At 38.9% G+C, this 19,823-nt stretch overlaps 1 protein-coding gene across 3 annotated transcripts in view; it reads left to right on the top strand.

Annotated features, from left to right (window-relative positions):
- Positions 1-19,823, top strand: part of LOC132825888 (endoglin-like) — a 135,322-nt gene that overhangs the window by 43,852 nt on the left and 71,647 nt on the right. For all 3 annotated transcript variants that reach the window (XM_060841493.1, XM_060841492.1, XM_060841490.1), the window contains exons 6-7: positions 13,304-13,451; positions 18,709-18,874. In XM_060841493.1, coding sequence (XP_060697476.1) covers positions 13,304-13,451; positions 18,709-18,874 — 314 coding nt within the window. The remainder of the gene's footprint in view (positions 1-13,303; positions 13,452-18,708; positions 18,875-19,823) is intronic.

Genomic DNA, 19,823 nt, shown 5'->3' on the forward strand with positions numbered 1-19,823 from the left:
AATCTTCAGTTAGGCAGTCCCAGCACAAAAAGTCAAGAGATGTCTCCAATACCAGCATCCACATTTCTGGCCTATCTGTCAGCACTTGGGGCAATCAGGGTCTGAATCTTACCCTTAGAAGAAGTGAAGTGCAGGATCAGATGGCCTATTTCCTCCTTTACTCTTTCTGTCATATTGTGGGATGCTTTTTCCTAGAATAAGAGAAAGAAGGGATTGAGTGAAATGAAAGTGTGTTCTGCAGCTGTTAGTGCTGGTGTAGGTAGAGAAAAATGGTGAGTTGCCCTGAGTGTGTAGGCAGTACAGAGGCAATATAGGATTATGGATTAATAGTGTTGGAGGTTGGTATGGGTGAGAGCAAGTGAAGAAAGAAGTTGTTTGCAATGCTGAGAGTGGCAAAACATAACCTTTCTGGGAGTTAGGTATTTGTAGCAGGCAGAATGACTGAAGTGGCAGTGAGAAGATGGTGTCACATATCCTGGTGTAACAGGGAAAGCCATTGACCGTTCCTCCAGATGACCAAGACTGCATTGACCTGAATGGCAATCTCAGACTATTCTGGCAGGGTCCGATGTCATGACCTCCACTGATGATACTGGGAGAAGAGGAAAACTCGTCCTGTGCACTACCCTGTCTGTCAGGTCTTTGTTGACAAAGCAAGACAGCAATTCTTCTTCCTGTGGTCTCGTCTGGTACAAATATAACATACTGTGCAAAGCAGTTCTAGACTAACTGTGCTTGTCTAAGTGCATAAAGATCTTGAATTAAAAGATGGTGCCAAAAATGTTCATCCATTCTAGGATATTCCAGCATTGGCAAGTAGTAGAATTGGGCTAGCATTGGATGAGAATGCACCATAGGGGCAGGATAGGTAGGTATTGAGATGAGTTTGGGATGATACTTTAAGAAATGTCTCTCATCCTTTCAAAGAGAAACTCTCCTTGAAAATCCACAAAATTAACACAGCCAAAATATCATAAGATTCAGCTCAAAAGTTTTTAGAAATTGACTAGTTTTTTTAATAGATTAATTTGCATATTTATATTTTTATAACCTTGAAACAATCCCTTAGCTTTAATATGTATGCTGTTTCTGTTTGGATATATATTTTCTTCTCGCTTTTTAGTCAAGTGTGTCCCACTAGAGACTATTATTGTACATTCTGACCTACTAAAACCTATGTTGATTTTGCTGCTGCCAAAAGGGTAATTTTTCTGACAAATGCTTACCAGATCTGTGTGCATGCTACATGATTTTATGTCTAATTTTAAATGTGTATGGCAAAGCATACATTGTACATGCCCTATTCCTTTTAACTGCTGGCTTGGGAAGCAACAAGGATTTTAAAATAGCGTCTTGCATGCAAAATAACAATCCTTGTCCTAATTCTTAGATATATAGGAGTAATTTATAGTTCATTATATAGTTCTGTACATAATAAGTGAGAAGTAGTGAAAGAATATGCACTTTGATCTGCTTTGTAATGAACTTATAAAATTCCCCTATAAACATTAATAGGACTGAGTTTTCACAAATTACATACAGGTCATTCTGCTGTAGCACGCATTTTGTTAACATGAACTGGGGACATTGTTTCTAAAGCACAAACTTTTAAAATGTACTGGCTGTAAGGTGGTTATATCACCAACACTTTTAAGTGCTGTTTTTAAAGCATGATTTTTCTGGAACAGGAGTTGCATGAGAATGCAACCATTGTGATATAGAAGAACTATCTATGTGGATCTACACACCTTGTCTCAAGAGGGACAAACAGGAAGGGCTGAATGATCTTCCTTTATCTGTGACTTCTTTCCCATTGTTTTTACTGCTAACAAGTTGCAAAAGTGCTCAAAGTGTGTTTCATTTTGTGTTTTTATATTTTACAATTGCACTGTTTTTATAGTGTCACTTCTGTTAATTGGAGTAATAGATTTTTTAAAAAAGTAAATGTGCAATTTTCCAGACTGTATGATAAATGATTAACAAAGTTTGAATTGCCCATTAACTAGCATAATTGGCAAAATTTTAAAATTTGTTTTATTTTCTTATACTAATGATATTCCTAAATATATTTAAGTGTAATCTTTGCTGTTTTATTATTGCAACTGAAAAGTTATCACAAAACATATGTGTTGCTGGTTAAAGCACAGCAGGTTAGGCAGGTCCAAGGAACAGGAAATTCGACGTTTCGGGCCAGAGCCCTTCATCAGGAATCCTGATGAAGGGCTCTGGCCCGAAACGTCGAATTTCCTGTTTCTTGGATGCTGCCTAACCTGCTGTGCTTTAACCAGCAACACATTTTCAGCTCTGATCTCCAGCATCTGCAGACCTCACTTTTTACTCAATCACAAAACATGTGTCAGGGTTAGGATTAGCATTTTGGTGGAGTGTCTAGTGAATACCCCAGTTTTAAATATCGAAAAATAACTCCAAGAAACATTTGTGAACCATTGTTAGTTTTATTGGTGGTCATTCTCTTAAATATCAAGAATCTTCATTTACTAACAGTTTCTTTTTCAAAACTGTGTCTTGCTGTCTTTGATTTTAAAACAGAAATTTAATTTTAAGGGCATTTCCAAGGTCTGAAAATAAACATAATTAACATAAATTCAATATAATTACTATTTTATTTATTCATGGGATGTAGGTGTTGTTGCGAGACCTGCATTAATTACCTATTCGTAATTGCCATGGAGAAGATGTTGGTTGTTTCCTTCTTGAACTGTTTCACTCCTTGGAGTGTAGGCACTTATTTGATCTGGGGCTTTAGTCAGTTTTGTGCTGAAGTTGCCTTTTAGTGCAGTTAATTTAAATTGCTGCAAAATATCAAGAAAACTCTGAATGTAACTTGAGTTTGCAATTCTGCATTATGTTGTTCAGCAAATTACTCAGCCTTGTGGAAACTCTACCAGACAGTTCTGAAATGATGTTCTGAATTCATTTTATCTATGCAATTCAGCACTGAGAGATTAATTTACTGAGAAAGGACTGGATTTATTCGGATGTTCTTTTAAAAACAATGCCTTAGAAATAGCAATAAAATGCAAATGTTATGTTTTAATTGGAATATATCAACTTCATGGAAGAGTTCAGAGTGCAGTTATTTGTTGGATTGTGAGAATTGACCGGGCCAGCCTTGAGTAATTGTTTGTGTGGTACAATCCCCTTGATTGGCACATCTTTGGGGTTTTATTGACAATAGTTAACTTCCAGCTTAGATATTGTTTGGTGATTTCTTCTTTGTGCATCAATTACACATGTTTCTTGAACAAAGACAATTTTTTTTGTATCATCCTTTATTGTTCCCTCCAGTTTGCAGCAATCCAAAAGTCACACTTGACTGTTTTAGAACATCTTTCATACAGAAACATGGCATTCTTGAAGGGACTATGGATTAAGGCTAGGCTTTTAGAGTCCTGCACAGCACACAAACAACCCTTTGATCCAACTTGTCCATGCTGATCAGATTTGTCAGCATTTGGCCCATATCCCTCTAAACTGTTCTTATTCATACACCCATCCAGATGTCTCTCAAATGTTGTAATTGTACCAGCCTTCACCATTTCCTCTGACAGTTCATTCCGTGCACACACTGCCCTCTGCATGAAAAAGCTACCTCTTAAATCTCTTTTCAATCTTTCCCCTCTCACCTTTTAAGTGTATGTCCTCTAGTTTTGGAGTCCCCCACCTCACCTCCAGGAAAGACCTTCTCTATTAACTCTACCCATGTCCCTCATGACCTTATAAACCTCTATAAGGTCATTCATCAGCCTCTAATGCTCCACAGAAAATAGCCCTAGCCCAGTCAGCCTCTCCCTATAGCACAAACTCTCCAACCCTTGCAACATCCTTGTAAATCTTCTCTGAATCCTTTCAAGTTTTACAACATCCTTCTGACAGCTGGGAGACCAGAACTGCACACAGTACTCCAAATGAGGCCTAACCAATGTCCTGTACAGCCTCAACATGACATTCCACCTCCTACATTCAATGCACTAACCAATAAAGGCAAGCATACCAAATGCCACCTTCACTATCCTGTCTACCTGCGACTCCACTTTTAAGGAAGCATTAACCTGCACTCTAAGGTCTTATCCACTGAGTTTAGGAAATGTGAAAGGTAACTTGATTGAATCTGACAGTGTGAATTTGGAAAGGATGTTTCTTGTCGTGGGTAAATGTAGAATTGAGAGTTTTTGCAATGCTGATGCTCAAAAGTTGGTGAAAACAGTCTTTGAATATATTTAAGCTAGGGTAAATAGATCCTTGGTATGAAGAGGGTGGAAGGTTATTGAGTGTAAGTGGAAATATGGAGTAATCAGATTAGCTGTAATCTTACTGAATGGTGAAGCAAGCTTGAGGGTCCACAAGGCCTATTCCTGCTCCTAACTTGTATGTTTGTATGGGCTGTCTGTGCTGCTATCTTCTCATCAGAAGATCTGGGCCATATTGTAACCTGACATCACCTATGAAGATCGTAAGAAATGCATGGGACCTAATGCCTGGGAATGGGTGATGAATTAAAGGTTAATTGGGTGAAAATTGATTGTATGAATATGGGTAGCTTGCGCCTTTTAATTTCAATGCTTCTTTTACTATCATTCCCTTCATTACTGATGCATAATTAATGTTAAACATTCTGTCTCTTGTTTACTCTGCTTGTCTTTATTCAGATCATTACACTATTTCTTGTCTTGATTTTTCTCTTAAAGCTCACGCTCACCCCCACCTCTACCCTGTTGATTCAAAGCTTTTCCAAGGCCCTAGTTATACAATGGCCAGCATGCTGGTCCTATCTCCTTCCTTGAGTACTGACACCAGTCTTCTACTTAATCAAAATGCTTTCTTCCCATGCCATATTTAGAGTTATTAAATTTATAATCTGCTTGATCCTATGCTATTCAGTACATGACTTTTGTAATTATTACCTTACATGTTTTAATTTGGACACTAATTCCTCAAATTCCATGTGACATCATATCTAGTTCTACCTATGTCTTTGGTTACACTATACATCATGGCTACTAGACTCTTCTCCCAACGCCGCTCCCCCACCCCCCTCCACCCATCCCCATATCATACTGGCAGTGGTGTTTAGCACAAGAAACCATGTTAGCGGCAGTGTCCTTGCTGCTAGACCAGAAGGTCCAGGTTCAAATCTCACTTCATGATGTGATGGCCACTGAATGTTCAAACTGGTTAATTTCTTTATTTTCTTTATAAAGAACTTGTGTGTCTGTACCTTTTTTAAACTGCTTCATTTCTTATATTGTTTTTGTTCTGTTCCACTGTGCTGCTGGCAACATTTTGAGAATTATGGAATTTCATTGTTTTTACTTTTTATTGATATAGATTACTGTTTAGGAAGGAATCTGAGTAGTAAGGAAAGTGGCAGAGTTTGTGAACTGAGAGGCAACGTTCTAAAATCTCGAGTGTAAATTGGCTTGTTAAATAAACATCGCAGAGAGAACAAAAATCATTATGTGATAGTCAATTAAAAACTGAATACCCAAATGATGTTTGATGTTTGTGAGAGCATTACAGGGATATTTGCAGTAATTGGCAATTCTCATAAAACAAATGAAATTAATTGTAATCTGATGACAGAAGGCTGCCTTGTCGTCTTTTAAAATTGTATGTAAGCAATTGGAATTGCAAAGTACACTTTGCTGGGAAGAAATTGAAGGAATGAGTTCCATAGTTCAAAGTAGAATAGAATGAAATGGCATTCACAATATATTAAAGAGTGAAAGATGTGTACTGGGGTGAAGGCTGTGCAATAAATATTCTTGTTAAGTATTGGAAAAAGTGCACCTGCTAGCAAATAATAAAACAAACAAGCAAATACTTTTTTCTAATTAACTTGTTCAGAGATGTTACCACACACCTCTGGAGCAGGTGGGACTTGAACCCCATTGTACCACAAGAGGACCCCCAATTTTCATTTTCATTTTCATGTGCATTTATTACCAACAATAATTATAGTTGCATTGGTTTGGTGGTCATATTCCTTCTGGAGTCAATCACTTTGAACTCCATTTCATAATGTGGAATTGAAATCTACATTCTCTGAATCTTGAAGTGACAAAAGCCAAGCACACTCATTGGGTGGATTTGGGTGGCAAGCCGTTTGGTATAGTCAGATCAAAACACCATCCTGCTTATGAAATTTGGCTTTGGTATTAAGAAGTGCCCTGGTTAGGGTTCATAGACTGAGATTTAACTCTTGGTCCCGATATTGTTATGGGGAAGAAATGACAGTTTGGAATTCATAATTTGGGTCAGATCCCCGGATCCAGAAGGTGATTTTGACAAAGTTTTGTAGGAACAGATTTCAGTTAAAGCTAGAAAATAGGGAGCATATGAATCCTTATGGCAATCATGTTATATGAAATATTGGTAGGCGATGGCTTAATAGTATTAACCATAGCCTGTTAATCTAGAGACCGAGATAATGTTTTAGGAACCAGGTTTGATTCCTACCAGAGCAGGTGGTGGAATTTGAATTCGATTTTTAAAAAACTGAAATCAAGAGTCTAGTGATGAGTCTAATCCTTGGATTTTTCCGATAATGTCCTTTTAGAGAAGGAAATCTGCCATCCTTACCTGGTCTGGCCTACATGTGACTCGAGAACTGCAGCAATGTTGGTGACTTTTAACTGACCTTTGGGCAGTTAGGGATGGGAAACAAATGCTAACCTAACCAGCAATATAATTATCCTGTGAATGAATAAGAAAAAAATGCATCCTAGCCTTGGTATTTTGTGATGAATAAATCAACTCATGACTCCTCAAAGGTCTTCCAACATGTACATGTCACAACCCATGAATTTGATAGAACATTTTCCAATTTCCTGGATGAATGTACCCCAAAATGAAGTTTGACACAATCCTAGACAAAACAGCTCACTTCATTATCACCACCTTAAATGTTCACTCTTCTAATGCAACATTGTGACAACAGGTCATAGCAATTACAAGGTTCACTGCAGCAAACTGCTAAAGTTAATTCAATTGTACCTACCAAATCAGCAACCCATATCACCAATAGGAATAGAAATGTACAGCACAGAAACAGACCCTTCAACCCAACTCATTTATGCTGACTAGATATCCTAAATTAATCTAATCCCATTTGCCAGCACTTGGCCCATATCCCTCTCAATTCTTCCTGTTCATATACCCATCCAAATGCCTTTTTAAATGTTGAAGTTTTACAAGTCACTGCTACTTCCTCTGGCAGCTCATTCCATACACACACCACCCTTTCTGTGAAAAAGTTGTCCCAAAGGTCCCTTTTAAATCTTGCCCCTCTCACCCTAAACCTATGCCCTCTAGTTCTGGACTCCCCCACCCCAGGGAAAAGATCTTGACTATTTACCCCTGTCCATGCCCGTCATGATTTTATAAACCGTTATAAGGTCACCCCTCAGCCTCCAATGCTCAAGAGAAAACAGCCTCAGCCTATTCAGCCTCTCCCTATAGCTGAAACTCTCCAACCCTGGCAACATCCTTGTAAGTCTTTCCTGAACACTTTAAAGTTTCACACCATCCTTCCTATAGGAAGAGACTTTGAAGAACATGGGCAGCAGGTGTATGGGGTCATTGCCAAAGTTATTGTCCATTTCTCTCAATATCCTGATTTGGATAAATATTGCTTTTCTCCCTTCATCACATACATAGAACCCCTTCCAAAATAACACTTTTGTCATTCCTACGCCACATAAATTGCAATGGTTCAAGAAGGTGATCATCACATTCTCAAGGGCAATCGGAGATTAAACCAAATACTTGCCTTCCTAAAAATGGTTAACAAAAAAAAGTATATAAAAGTATTCCTTCCATACTATTATTGAAACCCATAAGAATGATGAAAATGAGACTTTTAAAATCCAGTGGTGCATACGATATATTTGAATTAATGTAAAGTTAAGATGAACAGGGTTCTCGAGTTAGACATTTTCTTTGAAACTCTTAGCAAGATTTGTTTGGATTGAGCTGCTATGTATTTGCTAATCTGTACTGTACTCCTACAAAATATTGACAATATAGTGTTAAAAGCAGTCATCTTAATAACCCTCACACTAATGCAGTTGTCATGATTTGGGTCACCAAAGGGCCTTTGAAAGTTTAGACTTAGCTGCTGACGCACAAAAGTTTAAAAAGGTCTTGCTTCCTGATGATTCAAAGGAAGTTTGGGAAGAAGCTTGGCTTCAAATTATTGAGCTGAAACATGAGCGGGTTGTAATGAAAGTAAACATTTTTTCTAATTGTATCCAAGAATAAATAGTCTGTTAGACACTGAATGCACTCCTCTTAATATGTCTACATATGACTACGCAACACTGGGAATGGCACCTCAAGGCTTGTTTTTTGAAACTTAAATTGTGACCTCTTGATACTGTTTTAAGGATGAGTAAGATTTCAAGGTAGTGTCATTGCACAACAGCCACAGGGTAGTTAATTTTATTAAATTTATTAGTTAATGACTAGTGCTTTATTTTCCTTCAGTGTGCATATATAAATGTAGCGTTACAACTTTTTGGAAAGTTGTCCCTCATTTAGCACTCCCAATGTGTTACTAAAAAAATGGTATGCTCAACAATAAAGTATTAATTGAAAATCATTTCCCCATAAGAGACTATGTAATAACGTGGGTTATATTCATGACGCAACTAGTTAGGTCAGTCAGCTAGATGTTTAGCATGTGGTTTAGAATGATCCTTAAACTCAATTCCAGTTCTGGCTGAGATAGACCTAGGTACCTTGCTCCTTGCCCTCTTGAGAGTAAAAGGCAATGGCAAACCACCACTGAATAAAACTGCTCAGCATGAAACAACAGTAGACAATGACCTGCCTTTGGTAGAGAGCACAAGAATGAATGAATATTCATGACCTCTAATTATTTTTAGATATAAAAAGCTGCTTGTACTTATCTGTCTCAAAAATATTTGTGACATTTTGCTTCTATGAGCTTATTACTCTTACTAACTTAGCTCTTGCTTTCTATTTCCCACACTTACCCTACTCCATCTCTGACCTTCCCATTTTCTGCCCTTTCTCCTTTCAGTTGCTGCTTCCCTGTTAATCTGTTCTAGAACATAGAACATAGAAAAATACAGCACAGTACAAGCCCTTTGGCCCTCTATGTTGCGCCGATCCAAGCCTACCTAATCTACACTAGCCCACTATCCTCCATATGCCTATCCAATGCCTGTTTAAATGCCCATAAAGAGGGAGAGTCCACCACTGCTACTGGCAGGGCATTCCATGAACTCATGACTCGCTGAATAAAGAATCTACCCCTAACAACTGTCCTATAGCTACCACCCCTTAATTTAAAGCTATGCCCCCTCGTAATAGCTGACTCCATAAGTGGAAAAAGGTTCTCATGGTCAACCTTATCTAAACGCCTAAACATCTTGTACACCTCTATCAAGTCACCCCTAAACCTTCTTTTCTCCAATGAAAACAGCCCCAAGTGCCTCAGCCTTTCCTCCTACGATCTTCCTACCATACCAGGCAACATCCTGGTAAATCTCCTCTGCACCTGTTCCAGTGCCTCCACGTCCTTTCTATAGTATGGCGACCAAAACTGCACACAATACTCCAGATGCGGCTGCACCAGAGTCTTATACAACTACACCATGACCTCAGGACTCCTGAACTCAATTCCTCTACCAATAAAAGCCAGTACGCCATATGCCTTCTTCATAGCACTATTTACCTGGATGGCAACTTTCAGAGATCTATGTACATGGACACCAAGATCCCTCTGCTTATCCACACTACCAAGTATCCGACCATTAGCCCAGTACCCCATCTTCTTGTTACTCTTACCAAAGTGAATCACCTCACACTTATCTACATTGAATTCCATTTGCCACCTTTCTGCCCAGCTCTGCAGCTTATCTATATCCCACTGTAACCTGCCACATCCTTCCTCACTGTCAACAACTCCACCGACTTTCGTATCATCCACAAACTTGCTCACCCAACCTTCTAGCCCCTCCTCCATCAACTACTACCCTCCGTCTTCTTTCAGCCAGCCAATTCCTAATCCAAACCTCCAACACACCCTCAATGCCATACCTCTGTATTTTTTGCAGTAGCTTACCATGGGGAACCTTATCAAATGCCTTACTAAAATCCATATACACCACATCTACTGCTTTACCCTCGTCCACCTCCTTAGTCACCAGCCTATAGTTACTAGGGTTATCCCTACTCCCCTTCTTGAACAAGGGAACCATATTTGCTATCCTCCAGTCTTCTGGCACTATTCCTGTAGACAACGAGGACATAGAAATCAAGGCCAGTGGCTCTGCAATCTCCTCCCTTGCTTCCCAGAGAATCCTAGGATAAATGCCATCAGGCCCAGGGGACTTATCTATTTTCACCCTTTCCAGAATTTCCAACACCTCTTCCCTACATACCTCAAAGCCGTCCATTCTAATTAATTGTGATTCAGTATTCACAACCGCAACAATGTCCTGTTCCTGAGTGAATTCTGACAAAAAGTATTCATTCAGTGTCTCCCCAATCTCTTCAGCCTCCACATGCAACTTCCCACTACTTGACTGGACCTATTCCTATCCTAGTCATTCTTTTATTCTCTACTTCCTCTCCCTTATGTTATCATCAATTGCAGTCCCTCTCCTGATCGCTTCTTGCCCTTCTTGCTGCCTGTTCATTCTCTCCCGTTCACATCTGTTCCTTTCCTGATCTCCTGACTACTACTACTTACTGCCTCTCTCCCATGTCCTCATTCATAGCCAGCAAACGAAGCTTGAGAGAGGTAATGAATCAAAGGGAGTGTGGGAGGTCAGGAGAGGAAAACTAAGGTCAAGTTTATTAATATTGATACTAAATCATATTAATGACTACTACAAATATAAATCAAGTACTGGAAACCCATAACAGAATATTTTGAAAATACACACAATTTATATTAGGCAGGAAATGGTGTTGGAGAGACTGGTAGGTCTGAAGGCTAATAAGTCCCCGGGACCTGATGATCTTCATCCCAGGGTACCGAAGGAGGTGGCTCTAGAAATCGTGGATGTATTGGTGATCATTTTCCAATGTTCTATAGACTCAGGATCAGTTTCTGCAGATTGGAAGGTGGCTAATGTTGTCCCACTTTTTAAGAAAGGTGGCAGAGAGAAAACAGAGAATTATAGACCAGTTAATCTGACCTCTATGGTGGGAAAAATGCTGGAGGCAATTATAAAGGACTAAATTATGACACATCTGGATAGCAGTAACAGGATAGATCAGAGTCAGCATGGATTTATGAAAAGGAAATCATGCTTGACTAATCCTCTGGAATTATTTTGAGGATGTAACTCTGAAGGTGGGCAAGAGAGATCCAGTGGATGTAGTACACCTGGATTTTCAGCAAGCCTTTGATAAAGTCCCACATAGGAGGTTAGTGAGCAAAGTTAGGGCACATGGTATTAGGGGCAAAATACTGACATGGATTGAAAATTGGTTGGCTGACAGGAAATAAAGAGTAGTGATAAACGGCTCCCTTTCAGGATGGCAGGCGGTGACCAGTGGTGTGCCGCAGGGATCTGTGCTGGGACCGCAGCTTTTTACAATGTACATGAATGATATAGATGAAGGTATTAAAAGTAATATTAGCACATTTACTGATGATACAAAGTTGGGTGGCAGGGTGAAATGTGAGGAGGATATTCGGAGAATATAGGATGACCTGGACAGCCTAGGTGAGTGGACGGATGCATGGCAGATGCAGTTTAATGTGGATGATTGTGTGGTTATCCACTTTGGTGGCAAGAACAGGAAGGCAGATTACTACCTAATGGAGTCAAGTTAGGTAAAGGGGCAGTACAATGAGATCTAGGTGTTCTTGTACATCAGTCAATGAAAGCATGCAGTTACAGCAGGCAGTGAAGAAAGCTAATAGCATGTTGGCCTTCATAACAAGAGGAATTGAGTATAGAAGCAAAGAGGTCCTTCTGCAGCTGTACAGGGCCCTGGTAAGACTGCACCTGGAATATTGTGCGCAGTTTTGGTCTCCAAATTTGAGGAAAGACATTCTGGCTATTGAGGGAGTGTAGCGTAGGTTCACGAGGTCATTTCACGGAATGGCGGGACTATCTTACACTTAAAGATTGGAGCGACTGGGCTTGTATACGCTTGAGTTTAGAAGGCCGAGAGGGGATCTGATTGAGACGTATAAGATTATTAAAGGACTGGACACTCTGGAGGCAGGAAGCATGTTTCTGCTGATGGGTGAGTCCTGAACAGGAGGACACAGTTTAAAAATAAGGGGTAGGCCACTTAGAACAGAGTTGAGAAGAAACCTCTTCACCCAGAGAGTAGTGGGTGTATGGAATGACCTGCCCCAGAAGGCTGTGGAGGCCAAGTCTCTGGATACTTTCAAAGAAGAGTTGGATAAAGCTCTTAAGGATAATGGAATCAAAGGTTATGGGGATAAGGCAGGAACAGGATACTGATTGAGGATGATCAGCCATAATGAACGGTGGTGCTGGTTGAAGGGCAGAATGGCCTACTCCTGCACCTATTGTCTATTGTTTATTCTTCTTTAGAGATAAACCAATCTTATTCTAGCAAATCCTTGAGCCATATTTCTTATGCTTCTTCATGACTGTGCCTCCCCAGTCCTCTCTCGCGCGCGCGCGCTCTCTCTCTCTCACACACACACTCACACTCACACACACACACACACACACTCACTCACTCACTCACTCACTCACTCCCTTTCTTGCTTGATTGCCCTCTGTCTTCAGCTGTCTCACGCTGTCTTGTGCTTGTGCTCGCTCTCTCACTCCGTACACCCTCCTTTCAGTTTGAGAGATTAAAAAATGTCAAAATTTGGAAGAGATAGAGTGCCAGTTGCTAATTATTATACATATGGATAATTGGAATGTTTTAACTTTTAAAAAAAAGTTGTGAAGTTAAGTGTGCACACACACACCAAAATTATTTGCTGGACACTCTTTTAATAATGCTGTTTAAACATAACTGGAAATAATTTATTTAATTAGAAATAGGCAATAAGTTCTTTTGGAATAATTTTATTACAATTAGAATCAACAGAAATGACCTCCAAGTCTGTTATGGCTGTGTAACTTATTGAGACATACCAACGTAACTAATCTAAATTCTAATTGTTTTTGTGAAATAAGGAGCAATTCCAACATTCATAACTGCATCAGTTTAAGAAGTATTATACAAAGCTCATACTAGTGAGAGATATTGAAATTGGATTGTTTTAAACTAGTTGCTCGAATTGTTAAAACTGTTTGTTTTGCAGCATTCCACAAAATCCTATGTAATACCCCAGGAAACAAGGAAACTTTCAAGTCTGGAACAACTGAAGCTAGCTGAGGAAAACTGCAGTTCAGTCATTAGCTCAGTTAAGTTTGAAGAAGCTGGTGGAATAACTATAGAACTGATAAAAGGTAAGTGTATAGAGCAATGTTAATAGGAATATAGGTTCTTTTTGAGGTTTGTGGGGAGCATGAACAAAACAGTGTAAAAAGTTGCAGTTTTATATATGATTTGGAGATGCCGGTGTTGGACTGGAGTGTACAAAGTTAAAAATCACACAACACCAAGTTATAATCCAACAGATTTAATTGGAAGCACACTAGCTTTCGGAGCGACGCTCCTTCATCAGGTGATCATCTGATGAAGGAGCGTCGCTCCAAAAGCTAGTGTGCTTGCAATTAAACCTGTTGGACTATAACCTGGTTTTGTATGAAGTTTAACAGTTTTATATAATTAGTTAAGATTGTAGTAATACATTAGAGTTCATAAGCATAGAAAGCATCTGAACACTGAAGTGAAATATTTGCTTTATAATACACTGGATCTATATTTTAAAAATGCATATGAAAACTGAAAATATGGGACAGATACTTAGCCAATGCAAAAAGGAAGTTTAAATATTTGAGGTTAACATCCTTCCTTCCCTGGGTCTTGCATATGAAAAAATACTCAGTGTACTCATGTAAAAGTTGAATTTGAGAGAGAATTTGAATTTTAACTTTTATGTTAAAAGTCATGGTTAACTTTTGCATCGATAATGTTTAGGAGTTGATTTGTACACTTGATTTGGACACAAATGAAATCCAAAAATGAACCATTGCAATGGAAGAAACTAAAAACTCACTCCCACTGCACTAAAGAATACAAATTAATATCATTTATAATTTCATCACTTTAATTTGAATAAATAAAACAATATACAAGATGTGTAAATGTTTTAAGTACTTAAGGTACTCATTTCCTTTTTTTATTTTATGGGACATGGCCATCACTGGCTTGCCCACCGCTAACTTTTCAGAGGCCAATTAGGATCAGTTACATTGATGTGAGTCTGAAGTCGCATGTAGGTCAAATCAGGTAAGGTGGCAGATTTCCCCCGCCTAAATGTCATTGGTAAACAAGATATCTTTTTACAACAATCAACATTTATTACCTGGACACCATTAGGTTAGCTTTTAATTCTAGATTTTTATTGCATTCAAAGCTTCACCAACTTTTATTCACTTATGGGATGTGGGTATAATGGCTGGTCAACATTTTAATACTCATGTCAAGATTAGAGTGGTGTTGAAAAGCACAGCAGGTCAGGCTGCATCCAAGGAGCAGGAAAATCTACTTTTTGGGCAGGAGCCCTTCATCAGGATGCTGCCTGACCTGCTGTGCTTTTCCAGCACCACTCTAATCTTGACTCTGATCTCCAGCATCTGCACTCCTCACTTTTGCCTATTTTATTACTCATCCCTAGTTGCCTTTGAGAAGGAGGTGGTGAGCTGCCATTTTAAATTGCTGCAGTCCATGTGCCTTTAGGTAGACCCATAATGCTATTAGGGAGAGAATTCCACGATTTTTGACTCAGCAACAGTGATGGAATGACAATATATTTCCAAGTCAGGATGGTGAATTGCTTGGAAGGGAATTTGCAGCTGATGGTGTTCTCATGTATCTGCTGCCCTTGTTCTTTTAGATGGAAGTAGTCGTTGATTTGGAAGGTACTGCCTTCAGAATCTTTGGTGAAAGTGGGATTTAAACTCATGTCCTCAGAACTTTAAATTGGGAATACTAGTCCAGTGACAATATCATTGCTCCACCATCTTCCCAGTTGATTATTCCTGATGAAGGACTTTTGCCCGAAACATTGATTTTCCTGCTTGTCGGATGCTGCCTGAACTGCTGTGCTGCTTTTCCAGCACCACTCCAATCCAGAAGCAAAATATTCAACCTATATATAATATAGCTGGTCCAGATTAGTTTCTGGTCAATGGTAACCTCCAGGATAATGTTAATAGGAGATTCAGTGATGCTAATGCCATTTAAATGTAAAGAGTCAATGGTTAGCTTCTCAGCTTTTGGAGATGATTATTGCCTGGCACTTGTGTGCATAGATGTTAGTTACCACTTCAAGATAAGCCTGAATTTTGTCCTTGTCTTGCTGCACGTGGACACAGTGCTTCAGAGCTTATGGAGTCAAGAATGGTGCTGACGATTGTGGACTCATCAGGGAACCTCCCCATTTTTGACTTCATAATGTAGGAAAGGTCATTGAAGCAGCTGAAGATGGTGAGAGTCTTGAACAACTCCTGCAATGATGTTTTGGGACTGACATATTTGATCTGCAGCATCCACTGCGATCTTGCTTTGTGCTAGGTGGAGAATTTTCTAACTTGTTTTGTTTGACTAATTTTTCATCAAGTGTTCTTGTACAACTTCTTGTAAGGGTTTAGATGGAGAGCAATTTAAGTGTGTACAGGTGACTGAGGTGTCAATGGTGGAGCACTTTGGGTCCAGCGACAATAACTCTGGTTTTAAAATGAGATAGATTGGATGTAAAAGTTGAAGTTCTAAATTGAAGGAAAGCTAATTTTGATGGCATTAAGCAAGAACTTAAAGCTGATTGCGAACATTTGTTCCCAGGTAAAGGGATGCCCGGAAAATAGCAATTTTAAATGTTAGTACTGATTCAGAGAATCCTCAAGTTGAATTTAATAATTCTTTTAAAGTTTGTGATATATTCTTCCATCCAATAATTCTTTGGATACTCTAATAAAGTATAACCATGTGTCATGAACGATAATGTTGCCATTCTTCGTTATCATTCAAAAACTGTAATAGAAGTTCCAATTTTCTTCAGTACCCACATGTTGAATAAATATAAAGTACTTACATAAGACCAAATGATATAGGAGCAGAATTTGACTATTCAGCCCATTGAGTCTGCTCCATGATTCAATCATGGCTGATATATTTTTCAACCCCTTTCTCTTGCTTTCCCCTTGTAACTCTTGATCCCCTTACAATTCAAGAACCTGTCTTCACCGCCAATGACTTGGCTTCCACAGCCTTGTGTGGCAATGAGTCCCACAGATTTACCACCCTCTAACTGAAGAAATTCCTTTTCCTCTCAGTTCTAAACAGTCATCTCTTCACTATGAGGCTGCACCTTAAGGTCCTGGTCTCTCCTACTAGTGAAAACATCTTCTCCATGTTCATTTTATCCAGGCGTCTCATTATTCTGTAGGGTTTAATGAAATTCCCCTTTCATTCTGCTATCTCCATCGAATACACAGCCAGAGTCCTCAACCGCTTCTCAATTCCAATTTTGGATCTTTCCTGTTATAGAGGGCAACAACACCAAGGCCATACCATGTTTCCATTTTGGTGGGGATGTAACACATGTCCATTTCCTCCGTATTCTTCCACTGCTTTTATGGTTCAGATCTGTAGAAAATTGAGGAGTAATTTATATTGGCTTTCTGCCAGCTTCTCCATTACCATTATAATTTTAGTTTTCTGTCTGAACACTAGTAAAAAAGCTGTTCATTTGTGTGTGATAATGCTTCTGGATTAAACAAAAATAAAGCAGACCCAGGATCTTGTGGCACAGCAGCAATGTTCCTACCTCTAAAATTCTGAGTTGAAGCTTTACCTTCCTAGAGATATGTCATAACATATATGCCTAAACATTAAAAATAACTAACTATAAAGCAAAATGAGCACTGTGGGGGTTACAATGCTTTATCTCCCACTCCAACTCCATTTTAATTTAGCGCCTTCCCGCTCTCCCTGCCCTTCTCTCACTTTTTTGATGGCTTCATAGAATCACTACAGTGTGGAAGCAGGTCACTTGGCCCGTCAAGTCCAAACTGACACTCTGAAGAGCATCCCACCTATCTATCCTATCCTTGTAACCCTGCAATTCCCTTGGCTAATCCATCTAGCCTGCGCATCACTGGATGCTATGGGCAATTTAGCATGATCAATCCACTTAACCTACACATCTTTAGACTATGGGAGAAAACCAGAGCACCTGGAAGAAACACCACACAGACAGTCACCTGAGGGCAGAATTGAACCCAGGTCCCTGGCCCTTTGAGGTAGCATTGCTAACAACCGAGCCACTATTTGCATTGTCCTTAACTAGCTTTGCATGTAGATATCTAATTGGCTAAACAGGTCATTTGGTGATGGGGTAAATAACTGTTCAGTTGTGTGTAACAGCATTTCTGAATACAGAGGGGGAGGAAAGAAAGGGGGTAGAAAAGAAGAATAAAAACCAAAAGAACTTTGGATGCTGTAAATCAGAGACAAAAATAGAAATTGCTTTAAAAGCTCAGCAGGGCTGGCAGCACCTGTGGAGAGAAATCAGAATTTTCAGGAAGGGTCATTCGACCTCAAACATTAACTTTGATTTCTTTCCATAGATGCTATCAGACCTGCTGAGCTTTTCCAGTAATTTCTGTTTTTGTCTCTGAGGATAAAAAAAATTCCAGTTTTACACATGGTGTTTAGTAGCTTTTTTAAAAAATGTCATGATTTGATGATGGAGTAAAAACCATTTTGTTGCATTTGATAGCTCTTCATATAAAGGAAAAGAAAATCTGATCCGGGGATTGGACTGCAAAACTCTCTCTCAGGCTGGGACTGATCTATGTGTACCATAAATAATGGTTCTGTTTTGGTGTTCAACAATATATGATATTAATTCCCAGTTGAGTTTCCTGAGTTGTTACAATTTCCAACTTTCAATTTTAGGCAAACAATCTTTGCTACCATTACATCTTTTTTTTTAAAGAAAGTACTTACTTTGGCAAGTTTACTGAACAGTTAAAATGTAAATCCAGTTAGCTTTGAAAAATGCTGTTTATGCAAAGTGGTGCAGATTAATTATGGAGTCATACAACACAGAAATAGTCCCTTCAATCCAACCAGTCCATGCCAAACATCATCCCAAATTATACTAGTTCCACCTGTCTGCTCCTGAACTGTATCCCTTGAACTTTCCTATTCATGTGAACCAATAATTCCAGATTCACAAACAATACTTTATCTGTTTTTGCAACCAAATCTGTAGGTAAACTATCTTGAGTGTAGCATGATGATTTATTTTGCTTTCATTTTAGGTTGAGCCTTTGCTTTCTGAAACTAGCCAGTAGTCCAGAAAGTGCAATTTTCTCTGATCAAATGTCTAACATTTCTACTTGACTTAGAAATTTCTAACAATTCTGTTTTGCTTGCAATTCTGTATTTGAAACCTTGCACATCTTTAATGAGAAAAGACAGTTGTTTTAAAATCAAAGCTTCTTGAACAAATATATACTTTTTAAAATGTTTTCGTACTATTAATAAAGTATCGGAATCGATCCTGCTTAAACTAAACTTTTTTTTAAACAGATGAGACGTTCCCAAATAAATGTGATGAAACGCCTTGTATCAGTGCTGAAAATAATCTGAAGTATAAGCCTCTCCAGGAAGACTTGATGGGTTGTGTGACATCTGACCAACACGTCATTCCTCAAATCCACATCATAAATCTAATACCAATGCACAATTCTTTCAGGTACAGAATTTGTTGTGTATATTACCTCAATTATTTTCTTGAGTAGTTACTAATCTGTTTATTTTGTTTATTCTTTCACTAGATTTGGACATATCAGGTTGGCCAGCATATCATTGATCCCCTCTAATTAAACTTGAGAGGAGCTGATCAGCCACTTATTGAAATGTGCTGTAAGGGAGTTCCATTATTTTGATCTGGTGACAATGAAATGGCCATTATAATTTCCAAGTCAGGATGCTGTGTGGGTTGAAGGTATTCTTGTGCATCTACTGTCCTCTTAGAAGTTGTAGGTTTGGAAGGTACTGCCAAAATAGATTTGGTGAATTGTTGCGTTGCACCTTGTATTTGGTGCATATATCTACCGCTTTTCAGTTATGGAGATAGTAAATATTACTGTGCTGTTTGGAGTGCCAGTCACGTGTACTGCTATGTCCTGGATGGTGTCAAGCTTCTCAAATGTTATAGTATTCCATTACATTCCTGACTTGTCTTGTTAGGTGGTGGGTATTCTTTAGCAGTCAGGAAATGAGTTAGTTAAGTTGGAATGCCTCCCACCTCTGACCTACTTTTGTAGCCACAGTGTTTACATGGCTTTTTCAGTTCAGTTTCTAGTGAATGGTAATCCTTTTGGATATTGACGCTGGGAAATCCATCAATGCCTTTGAGTTTAAAGACATATGGTTAGAAATTGAGGATGTTGAAGATGATTATTACCCAGCACTTTCGTGGTTTGAACGTCACTTACCACTTAATTAGCCCAAGCCTGAATAGTATTCAGGATGAGCTGCATATGGACCTAGATGAGTCCAGTATGGTACTTAGCATTGTGCTTCCTGATTTTCAGACTCTGTTTAAAGAAGTGCTTCCAGTAATCATAATTTTGATATTATGACCTCTCTGCAAACCAAAACCAATAGTGTCCATCTACCTTTCAAATCATACCTTTTAA

Source organism: Hemiscyllium ocellatum, chromosome 21 (assembly GCF_020745735.1).
Source record: "Hemiscyllium ocellatum isolate sHemOce1 chromosome 21, sHemOce1.pat.X.cur, whole genome shotgun sequence".
Taxonomy (NCBI): Eukaryota; Metazoa; Chordata; class Chondrichthyes; order Orectolobiformes; family Hemiscylliidae; genus Hemiscyllium; species Hemiscyllium ocellatum.